Source organism: Trichosurus vulpecula, chromosome 5 (genome assembly GCF_011100635.1).
Source record: "Trichosurus vulpecula isolate mTriVul1 chromosome 5, mTriVul1.pri, whole genome shotgun sequence".
In the NCBI taxonomy this organism is placed as follows: Eukaryota; Metazoa; Chordata; class Mammalia; order Diprotodontia; family Phalangeridae; genus Trichosurus; species Trichosurus vulpecula.
Window position 1 is genome coordinate 58818131 of NC_050577.1, and position 21521 is coordinate 58839651.

The window sequence follows — 21521 nt, forward strand, 5'->3', positions numbered from 1 at the left end:
TGACAAAACTTAGTAAATGATTTGATTTGAGAAGCAATGGAGAGGGAAAGGATCATGAGGTTATAAGGTTATATCTATGAGAGACTGGGTAACTGTTGATGACAGAGGGTGAATTTAAAATGAGGGACAGGTTAAGTAGAAGCTAATGACTCCATGAGACATCAAGAAACAATCAAATAAAGTTAAAAGAATGTAAAAACAGAAAAGAATGTGAAACATTTCCTTGGCATAAACAACTGACTCAGAAAATAGATCAAGGTAAGACAATTTAAGAATTTTGGACTATCTAAAATCCATAATTTAAGAGTAAGTCTAGACATCAAATTTGAAGGAATTATCAAGGAAAACCTCCCTGATATCTTAGAACCAGAGAATAAAATGGAAATTTAAAGAATCCCCTGATCCTGAAAGAGATCTCAAAAATGAAAACTCCCAGGAATACTGTAGTCAAATTCTCTGAGCTCCCACGTCAAAGAGAAGTCACTTAAAACAACCAGAAATAAACCATTCAAATATCATGGAGTCACAGTCATGATCATTAGTACATATCACATTAAAGGAGTGGAGGGCTTAGAATATGATATTTCAGAAGGCAAAAGAGCTGGATCCAAGAAAACCTATCTAGTGAAATGGTATATAATTTTTCAAGGGAAAAAGAGTATTTAAGGAAATAGAGGACTCTGAAGGATTCCTGATGAAAAAGAGCTGGATAGAAAATTCGACTTTCAAATACAAGACTCAAGAGAAGCATATAAAAGGAAACATGAAAGAGAAATCATAAGGGACTCAATAATGTTAAACTCTTTACCTTTCTTTGTGGGAAGACAATAAATGGAACTGTCATTATTAAGGAAGTTAGAAGAATTCTATGTTGAAAGGAGCAGGAATTAGTTGATTATTTTAGGGTAATGTTAAAAGGATGGATAGGCAAGAAAGAGCAATGCATTGGGGAAAGGGGCAAAGGAGAGGAAGCATGGGGAAAATTATCTCACATAAAAGAAGTACACAAGAAAGAGGTTTTACAGCGAAGGAGAAAATGGTGATGGTGGGGTGGGCAATGGACCTAACTAAAAGGAATAAGTAGGGAAGCTACATCTTACTAAAGGGCACCACAGATGATGAAGTAAAATTAATAACAAACATATATGAACCAAATGGCATAGCATCCAAATTCTTTAAAGAAAAGTTAAATGAATTATAGGAGGAAATAAGCATAAAGATATACTAGTGGGGGACCTAAACTTTCTCCTATCACAGCAACATAAATATTACTATAAAATAAAGAAAATATATCTAGATTTGGTAGACCTCTGATAAAATTGAATGGGAATAGAAAGGAGAAAACCTTTTTTTTTTCTCAGAAGTTCATGGTATCTTCACAAAAATTGCTCTTCTCTTAGGACCCCTAAAACCCATGACCAAATATAGAAAAACAAAACTATGAAAAACATCGTTTTCAGACCATAATACAATGAAAATTGCATTCAATAAGGGTTTGTGGAAACAGATTAAAAATGATTGAAAATGAAATAATCTAATCTTGAAGAATGAGTGGGTCAAAGAAATAGAAACAATCAATTTCATTAAAGATAATAATGATAAAAACACCCCAAAATTTGCCAGATGCACCCAAGTCAGTACTTAGAAGAAAATCTCTCTCTCTCTCTCTCTCTCCTCTCTCTCTCTCTCTCTCTCTATATATATATATATATATATATATATATATATATATACACACACATATATATGTATATATGCATATATACATATATATATATATATATATATATATCAACAAAAGAGATAAAGAGCAAATCAATGAATTGGGCATTGAACTAAAAAATAACCTAGATAAAGAAGAAATTAAAAATCTCCCATTTAACACCAAAATGGAAATCCTGAAAATACAAGGAGAGACTAACGAAATTAAGCATTCCGCTAATAAATCGAACGAGGAGTTGATTTTAAGGGGGGAAAAGGTGCAATAAAATAGATAAACCATTGGTTAATTTGATTAAGGAAGAGAAAGAAGAAAACCAAATTACTAATATTAAAAAATGAAAGAGGTGAATGTACCACCAATGAAGAGGAAATTAGAACAGCTATTAGGAGTTATTTTGTCCAATTATATGCTAGTAAATCTGACATTCTAAGAGTGGCTGAATATTTACAAAAATATAAACTGCCCAGATTAAGAAGAGGGAAAAAGAATGCTTAATCCTATTTTAGAAAGAAAGAAATGGAACAAGTCATAAATCAGCTCTCTATGAAAAAATCCTGAGGACCAGATGTGTTTACAAGTGAATTCCACTGTACATTTATAAAAAAAAAAAGATTAATCCTAGTAGTATATAAGCTATTTGAAAAAGCTAGATTAAGAAGTTCTATCAGATTCCTTTTATGACACAAATATGGTTTTAATACTTAAATCAGGGAGAGCAAAAGAGAGAAAGAAAACTATAGACCAATTTCCTTAATGACTCTCAATGTAAAAAATTTAAATTAAATTCTAGTAAGGAAATTACAGCAATATATCATGAAGAGCATACATTATGATGAGGTGGGATTCATACCAGGAATGCATTGCTAGCTCAATATTAGGAAAATTATCAGCATAATTGAGCATATCATTAAAAAATGACAAAACCTTATTATATTTATTGACACAGGAAAAGCCTTTGACAAAATACAATGCCTATTTCTATTAAAAACACTAGAAAGCATAGGAACCAATGAAACCTTGGTTAAAATGGTAAGTAGTATCTGTTTAAAACCAAGAGCAAGCATTATCTATAATGGGGATAATCTTGAAGTTTTCTCAATAAGATCAGGGATAAAACAAGGATGTCCATTATCACCATTGTTATTCTGCATTGTACTAGACATGTTAGCTATAGCATGTGCATATCCTTTGCTCCAGAAATAGCTCTACTATGTCTGTATCCCAAAGAAATCAAAGGACCTACTTGTACAAAAATATTTATAGCATCCCTTTTTGTGATGGCAAAGAACTGGTAATTGAGAAGTCCATCAATTGAGAATGGCTGAACAAATTTTAGCATATGATTTGATGGAATACTATTGTACTGAAAAAAATGACAAGCAGGTGGTTTTAGAAAACCTTGGGAAGACTTATGTGAACTGATACAAAATGAAGTGAGCAGAACTAGGAGAACACTGTACACAATAATAAAAACATTGTAATGATAATTAAGTAGTGAAAGACTTAGGAACTCTGATCATGAGAGTGATCCAAGACACTTCCAAAAGGCCTATTTTAAAAAAAGCTTTCTACCTCCACAGATAGAACTCATGGACCCTGAATACAGATGAAAGTATATACCCTTTTCTGCTTTCTTTTTTTTTCTTATTTTATTTTTTTGGTCTGTGTTTTCTTTAACAACATGGCTAATATGGAAGTATGTTTTGCACGACTTCATATACAAGTGATATCAAATTGCTTACCTTCTCAAGGAAGGGATGAGGGCATGAAGGAGGAAGAGATTTTAGAATTTAATTAAAAATATTGTTAAATTTATTTTACATTTAATCATGAAGCATTTAATGAATAAAATATTTAAATTATTTGTGTAAAAGTTTTGTTTATTTAAAATTATTGTTCATCTTGAGAAAGTGCTTAGCAATTGATGATCTAGCCCCGTTTAAGTGTCTTTTCCCTCATTCTCTTTTGGTACAATGTAATTGCTTTTTTAGAAGACCCCCAAATCCTGAGGAGCAGATTCATTAAATGAGTATTTATTGACACTGAAGACATATAAGACAGATAGCCACGAGTCCTTGAGGATTGCCATGTTTCAATTCAACAGACATCCATATAAAGCATTTTTGGAGCAAAAGTATGATTAGAAAACTAGTTTATGGGACTAGAGATAATTTATATGGTATTCCACCCTTTTAAAATATGTACTATATTGCTGTTCTTTTAAAATTTATATTAACATTTATTACTATAGATTCCAATTTTTAACAAATTTAGATATCAAATGTGCGTTACATATTAAAGGAGGCCTGACGAGCACAGTGGAGAATATTGTTTACAAATTGCTGTTCTTGTTTGGAGGTATATTTCTGTTTATTTACTCTAGTTAATATCTGTCTATTTTCTCTTTGATCTGTTTCTCTGTTTCCTTTGCTTTGGATAATAGTCATTCTTCATTCCTTAAATGTCAGCTCTTTATCCTGAGAATAATTACTTCCCATATCTTCCTTCTTCTGCAAAATGCCTGTTATCATGTAAAAGAATCTGTTGCAGCTGTTATAAAGAAGACCCCAGACTCAATTCTGAAGTTGGCATCTCAAGCGTTTCATTCAAGAGGCTGAAGGGTTTCCCCTTTAGATTATTGAGAAGAGGACACAACTCAGAAAGGAAGAGTGCACTGGGTACAGAATCCAGAGAGTAGGCTTTATAGGATTAGTAACTTAGTAACTGAACCTCCAACCCGACCCATTCATGGATCAGGATCGGTCCTGATCCTTCCAGATTACAACATTCCCTATATGCCCATTATAGTTACCAAGCAGTTGCTATACTGTTGCTGACCAGAACTTAACTCTAGCCATTTTGAGCCAGTCTGCCTGAGGCCCCTAACTTTGTGGTTTCTGAGTTCCTCCCATGCATTGCTGACTGGTCAAGCTTTTTATCTTATTATCTCAGCAGCTTTTGAGTTGTCACAAGATTGGGGGCCCTATGGCTCCATCTGTATGGAAACTTATTTCACAAGATTGTCACAGGGGCCCCGTGTCAGCAACCTGTAGGTTGTTACAGGGTCTGGGTCCTCTATGTGGAAACTTATTTCACAAGAGGGGCCCTATGGCTTCATCTGTGTGGAAACTGAACTTTATATTTTACGATATATGTCTTATCCAGCTAAGCATCACTTCTTGTTGATCACCTGCTATGACGCTGGAACGACCATAGTTTATGCAACCAAGAAGCACATGAGCATTTGAAAACTGGGATTTGAATTATACATTTGGTTTGGCTGCACCTGTGCACAGGACAAGAAGATGGTATTAACAATTCATCTTTAGGTTCAATTCAGCGATGACAATAACAAAACCCCATTCACTAAGTGCTTGTTCTGTGCTAGGCACTTGAGATACTCAGACTCAGATGAAAGAGTCCCTGCCCTCATGGAGTTTACATTCTGTTGTATGGCCACAGATGAGTAAATGTAAAAGATAATGTAAAACCGTTTCAGAGAGAGATAGAGAGGGAGAGAGAGAGAAAGAGTGTGTGTGTGTGTGTGTGTGTGTGTGTGTGTGTGTAGGATGGAGAATGGAGGAGGGGTCAGGAAAAAACTCAAGTAGGAGATGGCCCTTGATAGAGATGAGATGAAGAGTGAGTGCATTCTAGTGCCTTTGTTCTCGAGATCAGGCACAGGCTTTGCACATTTTGCAGAAGAAATCAATTTTTTATTGATTGCTTAGATTTATTTTTAGTTTGATTATAGGATGAGACTCCCTTCTTTGGGAAGAGCTAGCTCCAGTAGCTAAGCCAGACTAGCACAGATAGTCCCTTAAGTCTAGTTACCTCTAGATTTAGTGAGTAGACAGTTGAGAAGACTTTATCATTTAATGGCAGATAATTTAGAAGAACAAAATAACCATAAGATTATAAGGTTTTTCAGAAGGTGAAATCCCCGCATCTAGCAGAAAGAAGGGTTGACCAGAGGCCGAGTTCCCCTTTCTGGAAGGTGGAGAAAGGTTAACCAGAGGTTAAGTTTAGCCCCCTTTTCTTTTTCTTTAGCTAGTCTAAGTTGAATAATGGACTCTACTAAAGAAAATGTTGGAGAGTGACTGCTAACCACTGACCACAAGTTCCTCTTACCCAGTACACTTTCTGGTTGCAAAAAGTACCACCTTGAGGAAAGGATGTCTGGTATAGGATTAAAAAGTCTGGAAGAAGCTAACTAGTCAGGTGTCCTCCCTTGTGTGCTTGATTTATGTTCAAAACAAGTTTCTATAATTTTTCCAATTCCTCTGTTTTGTTATAGAAATTATCTCTGTAAATCATTCCTTCTCTCTGACTGCTGAGGAGTCAGGTGACCTGGTTTAATGTGCAAATGCTACCTTCGTAAAGTAAATCATAGTTGGCGCAGTGACTTTGTCCTCATTTTCCTTTTTACTTCAGATAATCAATTTTAATAATCCTTCCCATAGCAGATATAAATAAGCCTTGCACATATGTGCTTAATCAATATTAGTTGAATGAATCAATCATTCCCCATAAAATCTATTAGGCATTAAAAGGAGTTATTGGGAGATGCTAGCTACTTTGAAAGTATTATTTTGTTTATATCTAGGTGAATACCACTATACATATGCTATATGATACCAGGGAATCAAAGTAATTTTTTTAAATGCCCATCTAAGGATAGTACAGGTATTTACTGACATTTTGAGATTCCAATTGAGTCATTAAGTTTTGGAAGTACTCTGTAAAAGCTTTCCTACTTAATGCCCTTTTGGTGTGCAGCAGATCATCTTAAGTGAGTTAGTATTTGTTGTTCAGTCGTTTCAGTTGTGTCTGACTCTTCATGACCCCATTTGGGGTTTTCTTGACAAAGACACTGGACTGGTTTGCCATTTCCTTCTCCAGCTTATTTTACAGTTGAGGAAACTGAGGCAAACAGGGTGAAGTGACTTGTTCAGGATCACACAGCTAATAAGTGTCTGAGTGACACTTGAACTCAGGAAGAGGATTCTTTTTGAATTGAGAACAGACAATTCCTCCCAGTTAATATTTATTAATCACCAAATTGTGCCAGGCACTGGGCTAAATGTAAGCTCTGGGATAGGAAGAAATTCAAAAGATAATCTCTACTCTCAAGGAACCAGTGAGAGTAGGAAATCACAGTATGTCTCTCTCTGTGTGTATGATTAGTGTACATACACATAAATATTTTGTTTACCAGTAATCAGCTGAATATTAATATATGAGGACATGCATAGGATTGAATGCCACCCACAAGCTAGGGTTTGAACAAGCCTGGGCAAAATGGAAAACACTATATAGCCATTGGGAGGCTGGAAATTATAGTGGACATTTACAAGTATTGGGTTAATGATGATCATTGACATGTTAGCCTGTAGCTTATATGATATTGCAAAATCCTGGGGAAAGGAAAAGAAAGGGAATAAATATTTATGTAGTACCTAATGTGTGCCAGGAACTATGATAAGCATTTTACAAATATTATCTCATTTGATCCTTAAAACATCCCTGTAAGGTAAGTGCTGTTTTGTCTTTTTTTTAACATAAAATATTTTTATTATACATGTTTGGAAGTAATTATCTTGCTTCTTTTTGTTTGTTTGTTTTGGAAGGGGGGAAGGCAGAGCAATTGGGGTTAAGTGACTTGCTCAAGGTCACCCAGCTAGTAACTGCATCAAATGGCTGAGGCTGAATTTGAACTCAGGCCCTCCTGACCCCGGGGCCGGTTGCTTTATTCACTGCACCACCTAGCTGCCCCTGTCTTTTTTTTTTAATCCTCATTTTATGGCTGAGGAAACAGAGGCTAAGTGGCTTGCCCAGGGTCACCCAGCCAGTAAGTATCTGGGGTCAAGTTTGAACTCAGTTCCTTCTGTCTCCAGTCCCAGTGTTTCATCTACTTAATGGCCCCCAGAGGGCAGTGTTTAATCAAGCTTGTGCCAAAATACGTTTCCTGTCTCTTTGTTTCCTTTCTTAGCACATCTATCTAATGATAAACTCTTGCAACTGATATTTGGTTTAGTGCAGTTTACAAAAGATACAAATTGGAAATCATTTCTCCTTAACACCAATGCAGACCTCTGCTAACATTTATACTCTATCAATAAAAATAGCCTCAGAAGAGATCTATCTAGAAGTCAAATAGTCCTTTCTTACCTTTCTCCCTGAGTTTGTGTAATGGCTTTGTTCAGCTTGACCTTAGTTCATGGCTTGGCATGAAGCCTCTTGCTATTATGTTCTTTCTCTGTTTCTGTGCTACTCTGCCGATAGCCATTAGAGAGATTATCTAGCAAGATAGCTTAATCGAATTACCACATGGTCTTCTACCAACTGACAATCACAAACATGTAAGCGGCATTTTTTTGAGAATGAGCTCAGAGGCCATTATCATTTAGCAAGCCATAAATGGTTGACTTCCTTGGCTCAGTCTTTACACTCACCATACTATTATGCTCACGGCCAGGGCCCTGGGAATCCTTTCAGACATTCTTGACACCCACTCCTCAACATGCTGGATTTCCTCCTTGTTCTTTCCTGGCTATCAAGAACCTCCCAGAAGAGTGCCCCAGAAGCCCTGCTCTTCTTACATATTGGATTTTCCCCTGCCTCCTCAGCTGGGGCTCACACTGGAAACCAGGAAAGCGTTAATGACCAAGAACAGTTTTGTCTCCTTTAGGGCTCTGTGGTCTTTAACGGAGGAAGTATATAGAGAGGAAGCTTTCCAGCTGCAGTGTTGGGATGTTTTCTTAAGACAGAAGCAAAATCCGCTCTGCTTTGAACCACCTCAGCTCCTTTTTGCTCCTCTTCTGTAGATTTTAACCCTACTTTCTTTTGGATTTATTTGTCTGATGTCTTATCCTAGTCAACCCCTGCCCCTTATTAGTTTGTAAACTACTGAACAGTGATCCTTATTCATTCAGCTTTGCCCCTCGCCCTGTTCCTAGATTTGTGAAATTCACAGAAAGAAATTACCTCTGATAGGGACATTCACAGGGGGTTAGGGAATGCACGGGGGACAATCTTTTCAGTCATCCTTCAGATTAAACCACAGAAGCAGCATCTACTTAGTCTGTCTACATGTAAGACTGACTCTCTTTCAGAAATTTCATGAGTAGCTCACTAATAATTCAATTTTCTATTTATCTGTTCTTTCCTCATATAGTGTAAAGTCCTTGAAGGCTGGTCTGTTTCATTTCTGCCTTTGTATCCTTAGTGTTAAGAAATACAGATTATGATAGATACTTAATAAATGTTTGTTTATCGATTGTTCATTGGCGTGAAGTCAACTTAACCTATGTTAAGTGCCTACTGTTTGCCAGCTACAGTGCTGCATGCTTGGGGAGATGGAAATGAAACAGCCCTTTTCCTGAAGGAGCTTTCATTCAGTTTGGAGAAAAATAGAATAGCATATAGACAGAAAATGAAATGTAAAATATATGCACAACACTTTCTTTTGCAGGAAGGCATATATCTAATATTAAGGAAAATTTGCTAACAATATAATGGAGATTCCAGAGGTCATATTGGAAGGGAGTAGGGTCATGTGAGGGATGAGACTATCAATGAAGGTTTGTGGAAATGTGGAGTGGTGTTTAGGAAAAAGAGCATTAACCAGGAAGATTATTACTTGGGATGACAGGGATTCTGAGTGGAACCAGTGAAAAACAGATTGCCATGACCTCTAGAGTAAAAATCATGATATAATTGTCAATCCCTGAATAAGGGCTGTGTGTGTGTGTGTGTGTGTGTGTGTATGAGCACACATGCCACAAAGGAAGAAAAGATGGTAAGTCTGTGATCCTGCCTCATGCTTCAACCAGAAATGAGGTTGGTGGAGTCTTGGTGTCCATCTGCTTTTTAGGGGTGTGAGACACAGTTTGAGGTATTTATCCCCAAACCTTAGCTAGGCTATCTTTCCCCCCAAGTAATTCATGTATTAAATAGGTTGTCTCCACCTGGGAGAGCTGGGTTGGGATAATCTATCTAAGACTGTCAGTAGGGTCTTTGGTACTGACCTGGCATCTTGTGTGGAAGAGGAAGGGCATCAAGTCAGATTGGAAGCCACCTATTGTTGTTGGGGAAGATCAGATAATGGTGACAAGAACAGCTGACATTTATATAGTCCTTTAAGGTTGTTGCTTTGTAGATGTTCTCTCATTGGACCCTTGTAACAGCCCTGTAAGGAAGGCGCTACTATTATCTTCATGTTTATAGATTACAAAAATTATACTGGTTGATTTCTTAATTGTTCAAGGTTATAAAGTTAGTATCTGGGGCAGGGTTCCACATCAGATCTTTCTGACTCCAAATCCAAAGTCTATTAACTATGATGAGTAGCTGCTCCCAAGAACCATTTTGGTATTCCTCCATTGACCTATTTATTGAAGTACCAAAAGAAACTCCAATTAGGAGAGTACAGTACTTAAAATGTATAATAGGATTGAGCAGATGATCAAGTGTGGCTAACATTATGGCAATAAAATAGTTGCTAACTGTTACTAATGGGTACTTTCTGGGGGACTGATGCTTGAGTGGGATTGCTTTTGGGAAAAAATAATTACTTTTCTCAAGAAGAGCCTATTACCTGCCTTATATTCATTGACTAAAGTAAAACAAAATGCCAAAGTAATTAAACTGGAAATATATTTTTTGTGGGAGAGGGAATCTCAAGCATATAAAAGTACAGTAATTGCTCATTTAAATCTATAGAGGAACTTTGTTTCCTTGTTTCCTTCTGATTCAGAGATTCTTGTTTGTAGCTTCATATGATTAAAATGTTTAGATTGAGAATAAGCCTATTGAACAACTTCTATGCAACAAATAAAGGCCTATAGTTTAAGGGCCAGGTGAAGGTAGGAGGTCTTAGTAAGTTCACCAGAAATAAATGAAACCATTCAAATGAATACTCATCCCTTTCAGATTTGTTGACATAAATGTTAAGATTCAACATACTGATACAAATTCTTCTGCTTAAATAGTATAATCTTCTGAAACTAGCCATTAGACTTACATGTTTATATACATCATATATATCAGTATGTTGATTTGTTTCTCAATAGAGTAATTTAGTTTTCACTTAGATTTTCCTTTTTATTTTTTAGCATCTGTGTTAATTTCATTTTTATTCAAGGACAGAGATTATTTCAAGGATGAATATGTACGTCATTCAAAACAAAGTGTATACACCAAATAAAGTGCCCTTTCTACATTCAAGTCCAACTTTCGAGGCCTAGTACAAGACTCACCTCTTACCTAGTCTTCCTTGATCACCATCTCCTGCTGTTTTAGTACTTATTCATATTCTGCCTTATATTTTTTAACTTCCTCTGGGTTTATGGTATTTGCCTCTTACCTTCCCAGATCAACTATTTCTTATTTTTTCTTACATCCCCGGAAGTGACAGGACCAGTGCTTTGTAAGGAGTAAGTGTTCAATGAGTAATTAGCAAACAAAATGTGTATTAGGGGACTCTTGAAATTTCAAATTGTCAATCCAGATCTACTTGGAAGTTTTTGAAGGTAAGAAAATAATTTTTTTTCTTAGTTTAGGGAACTATTCCCCCTGAAGGTATTTGTAATTTCTAGGTAAATAAAGTTCACAGGTTTTAGAGCACTCATTATCCTTCCAGGTAATTCTTCATTTTGCATATTGTCAATATGAAAACCACCTGTAATTCCTTGGGTTCCATTATAGTGCATAAGATCAGAATACAAAGACGGATACCAGGGAACAGTATAATGAGTTGAAAAGAGTGAATAAAAGTATGTGCAACATTATGGCTGATAGATTCCTATAGTGTTTTGCCTGCTCAGAATTAATCCACTGCCCCTTATATGCTACCAGTCTTCATAAGCCCAAACCACCAAGAAACTGTTAAAATTATAAATTTGTTAAAATCCAAAGGTACTCACTGGACTGTCTTCATTGTATCTCATATATGGCTAGGTTTTAAACCCCTGAAAGTTAAGTTATGTAATGAATGCACCTCACTCTATTCCATCTTGAAACAAGACACATTATAAACTCAGTTAGGAAATATAGTATTGTTTTATACACACACACACACACACACACACACACATATATATATATGAATGTGTGCCTGTCCATATATACATACATATATACACATACACACATACACACATACATACATATACATATATAACTATACACATATACATACACACATTTATATACATACATATATGCATACACATATATACACATGTGTATGTGTGTATATATAAGTATGTATATATATGTGTGTACATATATACGAATATGTGTGTGTATATGTGTATGTGTGTGTATGTCTATATATAGTTCAACAATTCTTTTCAAGCCAGAACCATTAAAGGCTATTTTTCTTTGCAGGTAACTTAGGATTCCACACTTGAGCTCCTCTTATTCAGAGTGATTTTCCAGTACAGAATTGGAGTTAGGGTTAGGTCAGCAAAAAAGGATTTCTCAGACCTTAACTATTATAACTTTGTTACTCTAGAAATGTGAGAAAATAAGCCATGGTGGCTTGAACATGCTCCAGCATTTAAGCATGTCTTAACCTAGAGGCAGTGTGGCAAGGTGGGTAGGTGTTGGTCTTGGAGTCAGGGAAACCTGAATTCCAGCCCTGCCTCTGGTACATAACCAGCTGTATGATTATGGCTAAATTATTTAACCTCTAAGGGTGTCATAAAATTCCCTATAATCTACCCCCTCAAAAAGAAGGGATTTCTCATAGTAAGAATACCTCACCCTGATGAAAACAAAACAAAAACCAGGACCTTAACATAGTTATTTCTACCTTGACCCAATTCTCCCCACTCCCTACTGCCCCCCCAGCCCCCAGCCCTGAATCATGCCCAGGCCCACCCAATCTCGTTGGTAATTATGTAAACTTTGACCTGGTCCATTTTGAAACTGGGTCACTTAGCCCCTTCTTAAGAAGCCTTGTGACACTCCACTCTTAGGGACTTTCCGTACTGATATTGATGCAGTACTTGATGCAGACACCAGATCAGCAATAGCCTTCCTTCATCTTGAAATTCCTGAGCTCAACTGACCCACCAACCTCTGCTTATACCAGGAATCACAGGGATGTGCCTCCATGTCAGGTCAGGCAAGGTAGCTTATTTAGTATTAAATATTAACATTAAACATGCATTTAATACTTAGTTATCACTCTATTATAAAGAAGTTGGCTACTCAAAATCAGGTGTTAACCTTTTATGGTGAGTCATGGGCCCCTTAAAGGCACAAAATAAAATATAGAGAATTACAAAGGAAACCAATTATGTTGACATGCAAGTATCAAAAGACTGTTTTAAAACATAACTTAATAGACGCCCAGTTAAGAGCAACTACTCTAGAGATATTGTTTGGCTGAGGGCTGGTCTCAGAACCAGGAAGACCTGAGTTTAAGGTCTGCATCAGATACTCATTGACTCTGTACCCTTGCTTTGGTAGAAGAAATTCCTCATCTGGAAGTTTCCTAAGCTGATAATATCCACAGATGTAATTTTAACTTTCAGGACTTCCCATGTGGGTCAGTTACCTTCACATGGAAAATAAATCATTATCTGGAGGCTGTAGCTACAAGAGTGTATCTTAGTAGTTAAATCACTAGTTGTGTCCAGAACATTAAGACAGGATAAGAACCCACTCTTCCCTTTCCTCTTTTGGCCCCTTTCTTTTTCCTTCCTTTCCCTTTCCCCAAAAGTGTTAATTGATAGATCTGCACCTTTTGGGAGACGATTGGGCTCCAGGTCTCTATAATTGATGACGTCCAGTACAACGTGTTCCCATCCCTCCCCACCAATGACTTGAAAGACATAAAATCACATTCCCCTCCCTCTCCCCCCTGGGTAAAACAAATCTCATGACAAAATTTTGGTTTACAGAGTTATTATTTTAAAAATATTTGCCACAAATGGAATAGTGGTTTCAAATATTTGATGAAGATCACATGAAGTTTGTTGTTTGGTTTTAATAATAGTAGTACAATTAGTTGACAGAAATTTAGCTTCACTGTTATTTCACATGAGAGATTCCTAGGGGTACTGGCTGACTATAGGCTCCATCTGAATCAACAGTCTATCCATCCATACCATTGGAGGGAATGCCTCCATCAAATGCTTACAAATAAGTTCACATTCTAAACCAACATTAGCTTTGGTTATCATGTTTTTCCTATCAAAGTGATTAAAAATTGAGTCAATTGTGTTTTTTTCTTAGGCATCTTCACTGTGGTGACTATTTAGTGTTATTCTGTAAATATCTCTAAAAATGGGTTGGAGAGCCATTGTCTTAATTTTTGACCATTTCCCATTTTTCAGAGGTAATAGCTTATTGCAGCACTGTTAAGAGCAACGATAACAATAAATAATATGTTTTCACTTTTACCTTTTCTAATTTGATATTGCCTTTGGTATTTGTTCTACTAACTGATAACACATAGGTCATTGACTCTAAAGTCACTTATAGGTATAGGAAGTTGTTTGCTGTTTATGTTTAAAATGACTTCCTTTTTCGTAGGGAATTCTTTAGTATTCACCATATCTGATATCTTCTGACTGTTCTTGAAGATAGTATGTAGGTTATGTACATTTGAGTATTCTGAGCAGTCTATTTTTGGTAAAGAAAGCACAATTTAAGCCTGATCTCAAGTCCATTTAAATGATGAGATGAAATCTGAGTTCCACACCTTCCTCTACATAAGCTCTAGATGGATAGCAATAAGAGCATAAATTGCAGTCACTCTAGTGAGAATATAGAAAAGAGGGAATAGATGCAAAATGCATTACTAAAGTAGAATAGATATGGAAATTACCATATTTCGGACATTGAAATTAATATATTTCAGATGCAAGGACTTGGGAATAGTCAAAGATTGCAATAGAGATTTTAAAAGAACAACACCATTGCTATTTAGAAGATATAAAGAATTCAGAAGGAGAAGCAGGTTTTTTGGGAAAGATATTAAATGTTTGTCATGTTAAGTCTGGGGTTTTAGTAAGACATTCAGATAGAGGCATTCAATGAATACATAGGTAAAATGCACATCTGTATTTCACAGAGATTTTGGATAAGACATAGAGATTTCTGAAGGCCAGTTGTAGGGATGTTAGTTGAAGAATTAGGAGTAGGCAGAACTAGTCAGAAGCTATGGGGAGGAAGATTGAGGACACTTTCACTAGGTAATTGGACTATCTCACTTCAGTAGAAGCATTTAAGTAGAAGCTAGAGGATCACATCTATAGAGTGTTATAGATTCCTAAAAGGGGCAGGGATTTGTGTCAAAATCCTCTAAGCACACTTTCAACTCTAAGATTCTATAAACTTTTTTAGTCTATTATTTTCTATTAAAAACAATTAAGTACAAACCATCTCCAAATCCTTTTTTATATTTTACAATCTCCATTTGAATCTATATGCACTTGGGAAGGGGCAGCTGTGTGGCACACTGGATAGAGTGCTGGTCTTGGAGTCAGGAAGATTCAGTTTCCTGAGTTCATATCTGGTCTCTGACACTTAACCCTATTTGCCTCAGTCTCTTAATCTTTAAAATGAACTAAATAAGGAAATGGCAAACCACTACAGTATTTTTGCCAAGAAAAACCCAAATGGGGTCATAAAGAATCAGACATGACTGAAAAATGCTTGAATAACTATAGTGATTGGCAGAGTCAGGTGACCTAATGGAGAGAGGGCCAGACTTAGAAATGCAGGTTCAAATGCCGACTTTTCCACTTAGTAGGCATGTTGCTTTCATGTGGGGACACCATCTCAGGTGGTTTGGGCAGGTATGTATGTGTGTATACTTGTATATGTGCATGTTCTTACAGTGTGGAGAGAATGTAGTATAAAGACAATGAAGGATATTCTACTTGCATATTTTCACTACAAACTCTCAAGAAGTATCCACAGGGTAGAAGATACAGTCCCTTATTATAGAGAAAAGGCAAATATTTTCACTTGCTTTTAAAATTATTAGTTTCTAATGCACATAGATAGATGTTTCATAGGTTTGGCTAGTTTGACATATCAATGTTTGCAGATTCAAGTTTAAAGAGATTTATTTGTGTTTCCAAATTTGATTATGATAAACTCCATAAGGTAACTACAAGCTTGGCTGCATTTCCTGTGACCCAAGCAACCTCATGCCATGGGTGGTCTTGTTTGGGGATGATATAAAGACACATCTTGTTGGTAAATTAAAAACATAACTTTATTAAAACAGCTAAGTCCAAGATGGTTGAAAAATTTATATTTAAAGACACAGCAATCAAATTCATGATTTCCTTACTAATCCATAACTATTATCAGCATCCTATAACTTTAGCTAGATTTAGCTTTTGTACCTTAATCTCACCACCAGCTTTTTTTTAACAATACTTCTTCCTAACTCATTCTATGTCCTTATATCTACCTCTGAATTCTCCTAAGTCTGTTAAATACCTCAGCAGTTTTAACTCCTTAAGACAGTTTCATATCAAAAGCCCCAAGAACATCTTAAAGTTGCTAGCAGATTTTCTTGATTGCATCCACAAGTGGTTCATTTGTTTTATACTATTTGAATTAATTAAGCAAAGGAAAGGTTGTAGTTTGCCCTTCTATGCCCCTTAACATTTTAAGTCCTCTACATGTTTTTCACATAGATGAAGCTGAGAGATATTTTGTTGTATTTTGTTTTGTTTTCTGTACAGAGCTGAGATTTTATTGTTATAGGGAGTTTCCTGTTGAGGACCTTTCTGTCATTATAAATATACGATTTCTCTCAAGTTTATGACACTGGGATTTTAAGTGGCTTACCCAGGATCACACACTGTCTAAATTAGGATTTGAATCCAGGCCTTCCTGACCCTGAGGCAAGCTCTTTATCTACCATGCCATGCTACCTCTCAGAGAAATTATAGCCATATAGAATTGCTAGGCAGCAATATTATAATATGAAACCTGCCTGAGCATTTTCCCCTTTAATCAAATAAAAGTATTTTCCCACTCTTCCCTGAAAAAGAATATTTTTCCTTCCCAATATCTACCCTGTCAAATATTGCTTGAAATGTTCAACAGAATCATAAACTTACAGTTGAAAGACACTCTTAGGTCTCATCTAGTTCAACAACCCACATGCTGGGCAGGCATCCTTTTTAGAACATTCCTTATAGAAGGTCGTCCATTATAACAAACATAGTGCCCTCTTCTTATCAGAGGCTGCCACTAGCAATCTATAGTTACAACCTTCCTTTTCCAAAGATCCTCAGAAAATGCTCCCCTAAAGGGACAACAACTCTTTTGTAACAAAACATTTTAAGTAAAATTTAAAAACAACAGCATGAAAAACAATGAGGTTCTGAGGTAGCAAATTAAAAGTTCTCTTTTAAGCTTTCTACTTTAAAGAAATGTATTGATATCATTTGATAATACTTTGAGTAGCTCTTTAAGTAAGAGCTTGCTAAAAATAGGTTGAAGAAATATAACTCACCTTTTCCTAAATTTTCTTTCCCTAAAATACTATTTGCTTTTGATGTATTAAGACAAATCATACTTTCCCTCTTCTCTTTTAACGACTTGTCCCCCAATGTTTGGCTAAGAGACATCAGTTTTAGTTTTGAGTAGTTCATTCATTGGGAAAGAATGTTGCTACAGGGACCAGATTTTGTCTCAGAATCTCAACTGAGAGAAGCTTCAAGGAATATACAAGCAAGAATTACCTCTGTCTTGTGTCCAAGAAGCAGTCATCCAAACTTTCTTTTCTTGAAAACCACTTAGAGTCCTGAAGTGGCTGTATAGTGGTTAGCGTAGGCTGTAGACTTATTGTCTCAATCCTTACTCATACTGGCAGGTCAAGTACTGAGGGCTTAGTGGACCTTTTCTACCTCTGGGTGCTAGGGATATTCCTGAGGGGTTGGGGTTTTTTTTTGCTAATGCCACAAAGCTCATATGCCCTAACTGGCATTGTTCCTTCCTTGATTATGGGTTGATTATCAATTGGTCAGTCAGACCATTTTACTAAATTTACTATATTTTAACTACAGCAGTATGATTGACGGCAGTTGTTTTTATTGTTCCGTTGTATGCATACCTTTGTAACCCATGTCACAACCAGTGACATAGCACACCAGTACTGTCCATGGGATTTTCTTGACAAATGATATTGGAGAGGTTTGCCATTTCACCCCAAAGTCTGGGACATGCTTTCTACCAGTACGTAGAACACTTGGGGAAACTGTACACAAATTTACAGAGTAGATGTGGCAAAGGTGTAATTCCTCGTGTCTTGAAGTTCACTTGCTTGCACCAATAAGATGTTCTCCTTAGGTCTGGTATAGCTTTCTACTTGGCTCTAAAAAGACATGAGTCTGTGTCTTTGGTCCCTGTGATTTCTGATGAAGACATTGTCATAAGCTCATCTGAGTACGCTGGCAGGCTGATCATAGGACACTAGAAAATCACCAGGACCTCTGAGTTTCCTGAGGTCTTCCATCAGCAAGAAGGGGACACCAAAACTATGGCTAGGGGCTGTAATCCTTTCCTCCACCCCTAACTGAGTCATTTCACTGACATAACTCACTTGTTTAGCTGTAATATTCTCTTCTCTACACTTTTTTTAAAAATCTCTCTTAATCTCATGTTTTAAACTAGTTTCCCAATTGCTTTCTCTTTTCATCCGTGCTCCTGGCTTGCCTGGCTTAAATGAATACTTCTTGGGCTTCCTTTAAGTCCCAAATAAAATCTCATCTTTGACAATAAGCCTTTCCTGACCCCTCTGAATTCTGGTGCTTTCCCTCTGTTAATCACTTCCTATTTATCCTGTACATAACTTGTTTGTATATATTTGTTTGCATTGTCTCCCCATTAGATTGTGAGCTCCCTAAAACCCGTCTTTTGCCTCTTGTTATATTCCCAGTGCTCAGCACGGTACTTGGCACATAGCTGATACTTAGTAAATGTTTATTGATTAATTAATTGACAGAAGTCCCACAGGCTGTTCTCATTTCCTCAGCCAATCCATATACTCTTCTTATGAAGCATCACTCCAGTTGATTAATGATATTTTTGAACTTATTGTAAAATTTATGATTGATACTTGTTTTCAGCTATTTAAGTTTACAAGCCACATAATTTTATCACTTATTATAGGTGGGGGGTGATCTAATTTGATTTATTCAATCCACCTCCACATTTATGCCACTACTACAATATACCCATGACCTCTCTGGTACTCTATTCCAATATGGGATGTATCTGATTGTTAGGAAGTATTTTTCAATTCAATTATTTGTCTCTTTGCAACATCCAGATCTTGGTCTTAGTTCTTCCTTCTCCATGCAAGTAGAACAAGTGGGAATTGGTGGGATCAATTTAAAACTCAAAAGGGTATAAAATAAAATAATCCAGGTATTTTCTTGGTTTTCAACATCTATACCAGAAATCATGCACCAAGAAGGCAATAATACTTTTCTAGCTGATCTTTTTGTTCAGTATCTCTTTGAGAAAGCCAAGCTCTGTAACTGAAACCTTAAAAGTATTTCCTCTTGTTCTGAATCTGCTACAACTAATTTTAACACTATAGGTAAATTGAAATGGTTCAATTCTGTAGAACACAAAAGGGAAATGCCAGTAATTAAGCCAGATTAGAAAGCATTGTTATATGGGGAAGAATGCATAGATGGAACTTTTCCTTAAAGGCTTTATAAGGGGAAAAAAGTTGATAATGTAGGCTATGTTTATATTTTATACAAAATTAGTAAAATGATAATAGAATGAAGCTTAAGGTACATTGAAGGTATTTCCTTAAAGTGCTTTGGACCCACCCCCTTTTTATTGAGATAATTATATTAGCTCTAACTTTCTAAAACCCTTGCTGGATGAATCATTGGTACCTCCCTCATTCTTCTCTCTTCAGATTCCTGCCCATATGGCTATAGGGAATGTCAGAATGGCAAGTGTTTCCAACCAGAACAGAGCTGCAATTTTGTAGATGACTGTGGGGATAATACCGATGAGAATGAATGTGGAACCTCCTGCACCTTCGAAAATGGCAGCTGTGGTTGGCAAAATTCCCTGGCTGACAACTTTAACTGGATTCTAGGAGTTGGCTCGCCTCTGCTTCTGAGCCCTCCCAGAGATCACACATTTGGAAATGCTACTGGTAAGTCATCAGCTCATTATTGGGGACCTCATCACATTCACCATGCTCATCACGTTGCCTTCCCTGAGAGGGAGCTGGAGAGCTCCGGAGACGTAATTATAGTGCTGTTGCACAGAGAGGCAATATTTAGTAAGTAATCAAAATCTAGTATTAATTACAATGGCTATAGTGTCTTTAGAGGAGAGAAATAGAAGGCTCCATAAATTGACTTTCTTTCAGATGGTATAATGTGAGCTAGATTTTTATTTGGAAATACTACTAGAGATGAGTACTGTGGAAAGAAAAGAAGCATTGGACTAAGAGAAGAAATGTGTTCAGATTCCAGTTGATAGATTCATTGAAGAATAGATGTAGAGCTGGAAAGGAATACTGAGGTCATCTAGTCCAAACCTCCATTTGACACATGAGGAAATTGAGGCTCAGAGACGTTGTGACTTGTCCAAGGTGACATAGGTTGTGAGAAGGGCCAAGTAGTGACTCTGCCGCTCATAAAGAACATGACATACAGAAAAACAATAGACTTCTCAGACCTAACTCTGTCTCTCCTTCTGTAAAACAAAGATGATTTGAGCAGATCTACCTGCCTCATGGTGAGGATCAAATGAGATCACATATGTGAAAGTATGTTGGAAATTTAAAAGTGCAGTGCAGGAAGAAGCCATTTTTACAGTTGTCGTAAAAGATCATTTCTTACTGAGTCAGGGAGGGGGGACTCCTTGGGGAGCTGGGAAGAGAGGGCTGACCTGAGAGTAGGAGGATCTGAGTTTAAATCCCAGGCCTGTCACTTACCACCTGTGTGACCCTGGACAAGTCCCCTGGCTTAGCTGGCTACCAGTTTGCTCATCTATCAAAGGAAGGAGTTAGACTAGATCACCTCTAGGGATGACCATGTGTCACCGTCTGACCCTATAGTGCCCATAGAAATTGGCTCAAGGGGGAAGGCAACAAAAGGGAAGCAGTAGAATAACCTTTAAGTAAATCGAGTGTCCATATGCCCAAAGTCCCCAGGCTTATATTACCGATAGAACTAAAACTCCTTGAAATAAGGGCTTCATTTCATTTCTCTCTCTCTATTCTTTGTCTCTAACATTTAGTAGGCAGTTAATACATGTTTGTTGAATTTGAATATGAAGGGAGCCTAACAGGCTAATCTCTTCTGGTAAATTCAGATTCAGTCCTGTACTCGAGCCAGAGAAATATTTTTAAAAGTCTGTTACAAAGAGCCACACGGCCTGGGATTCACATCTTGGATGCAAATACAAAGCTGAAGCAATTCGCTTATCGCAGTTTGGGTGACCATGTGTTACTTATGTTGCAATTATGGATATGAGGATGCCAGCTCTCTTATTTGCACAGTCAACACATGATGAAATGTGAAAGCTGGCTCGATTTCATTGTTTATATCTCACATAGTGATTTGATTGCATTTAATCATGGTGAAGAAGTATGCCACATCTGTTTCACAAAGGCTGTCCGTTCCCTTTCTTGACCTTAGAGCACCTAGTGAGCAGCTATGCATTGCAATGGCACAATTTTACAAATAAGGCAAAGTTGGCTTGAACTGCCTCCATAAACTCAGGTCCTCCCTGTATGGAGAAGGCTCATAGAGATGTTCCGAGCTGATTAAATGGT

The 21521-nt window shown here is 36.7% G+C and overlaps 1 protein-coding gene across 1 annotated transcript in view; it reads left to right on the plus strand.

Moving 5' to 3' along the window:
- Positions 1 to 21521, plus strand: part of MALRD1 (MAM and LDL receptor class A domain containing 1) — a gene marked incomplete at its 5' end in the record, with an annotated part of 881642 nt that overhangs the window by 430103 nt on the left and 430018 nt on the right. The window contains one exon of the mRNA XM_036760519.1: positions 19644 to 19889. Within this exon, the coding sequence (XP_036616414.1) occupies positions 19644 to 19889 (246 nt within the window). The remainder of the gene's footprint in view (positions 1 to 19643; positions 19890 to 21521) is intronic.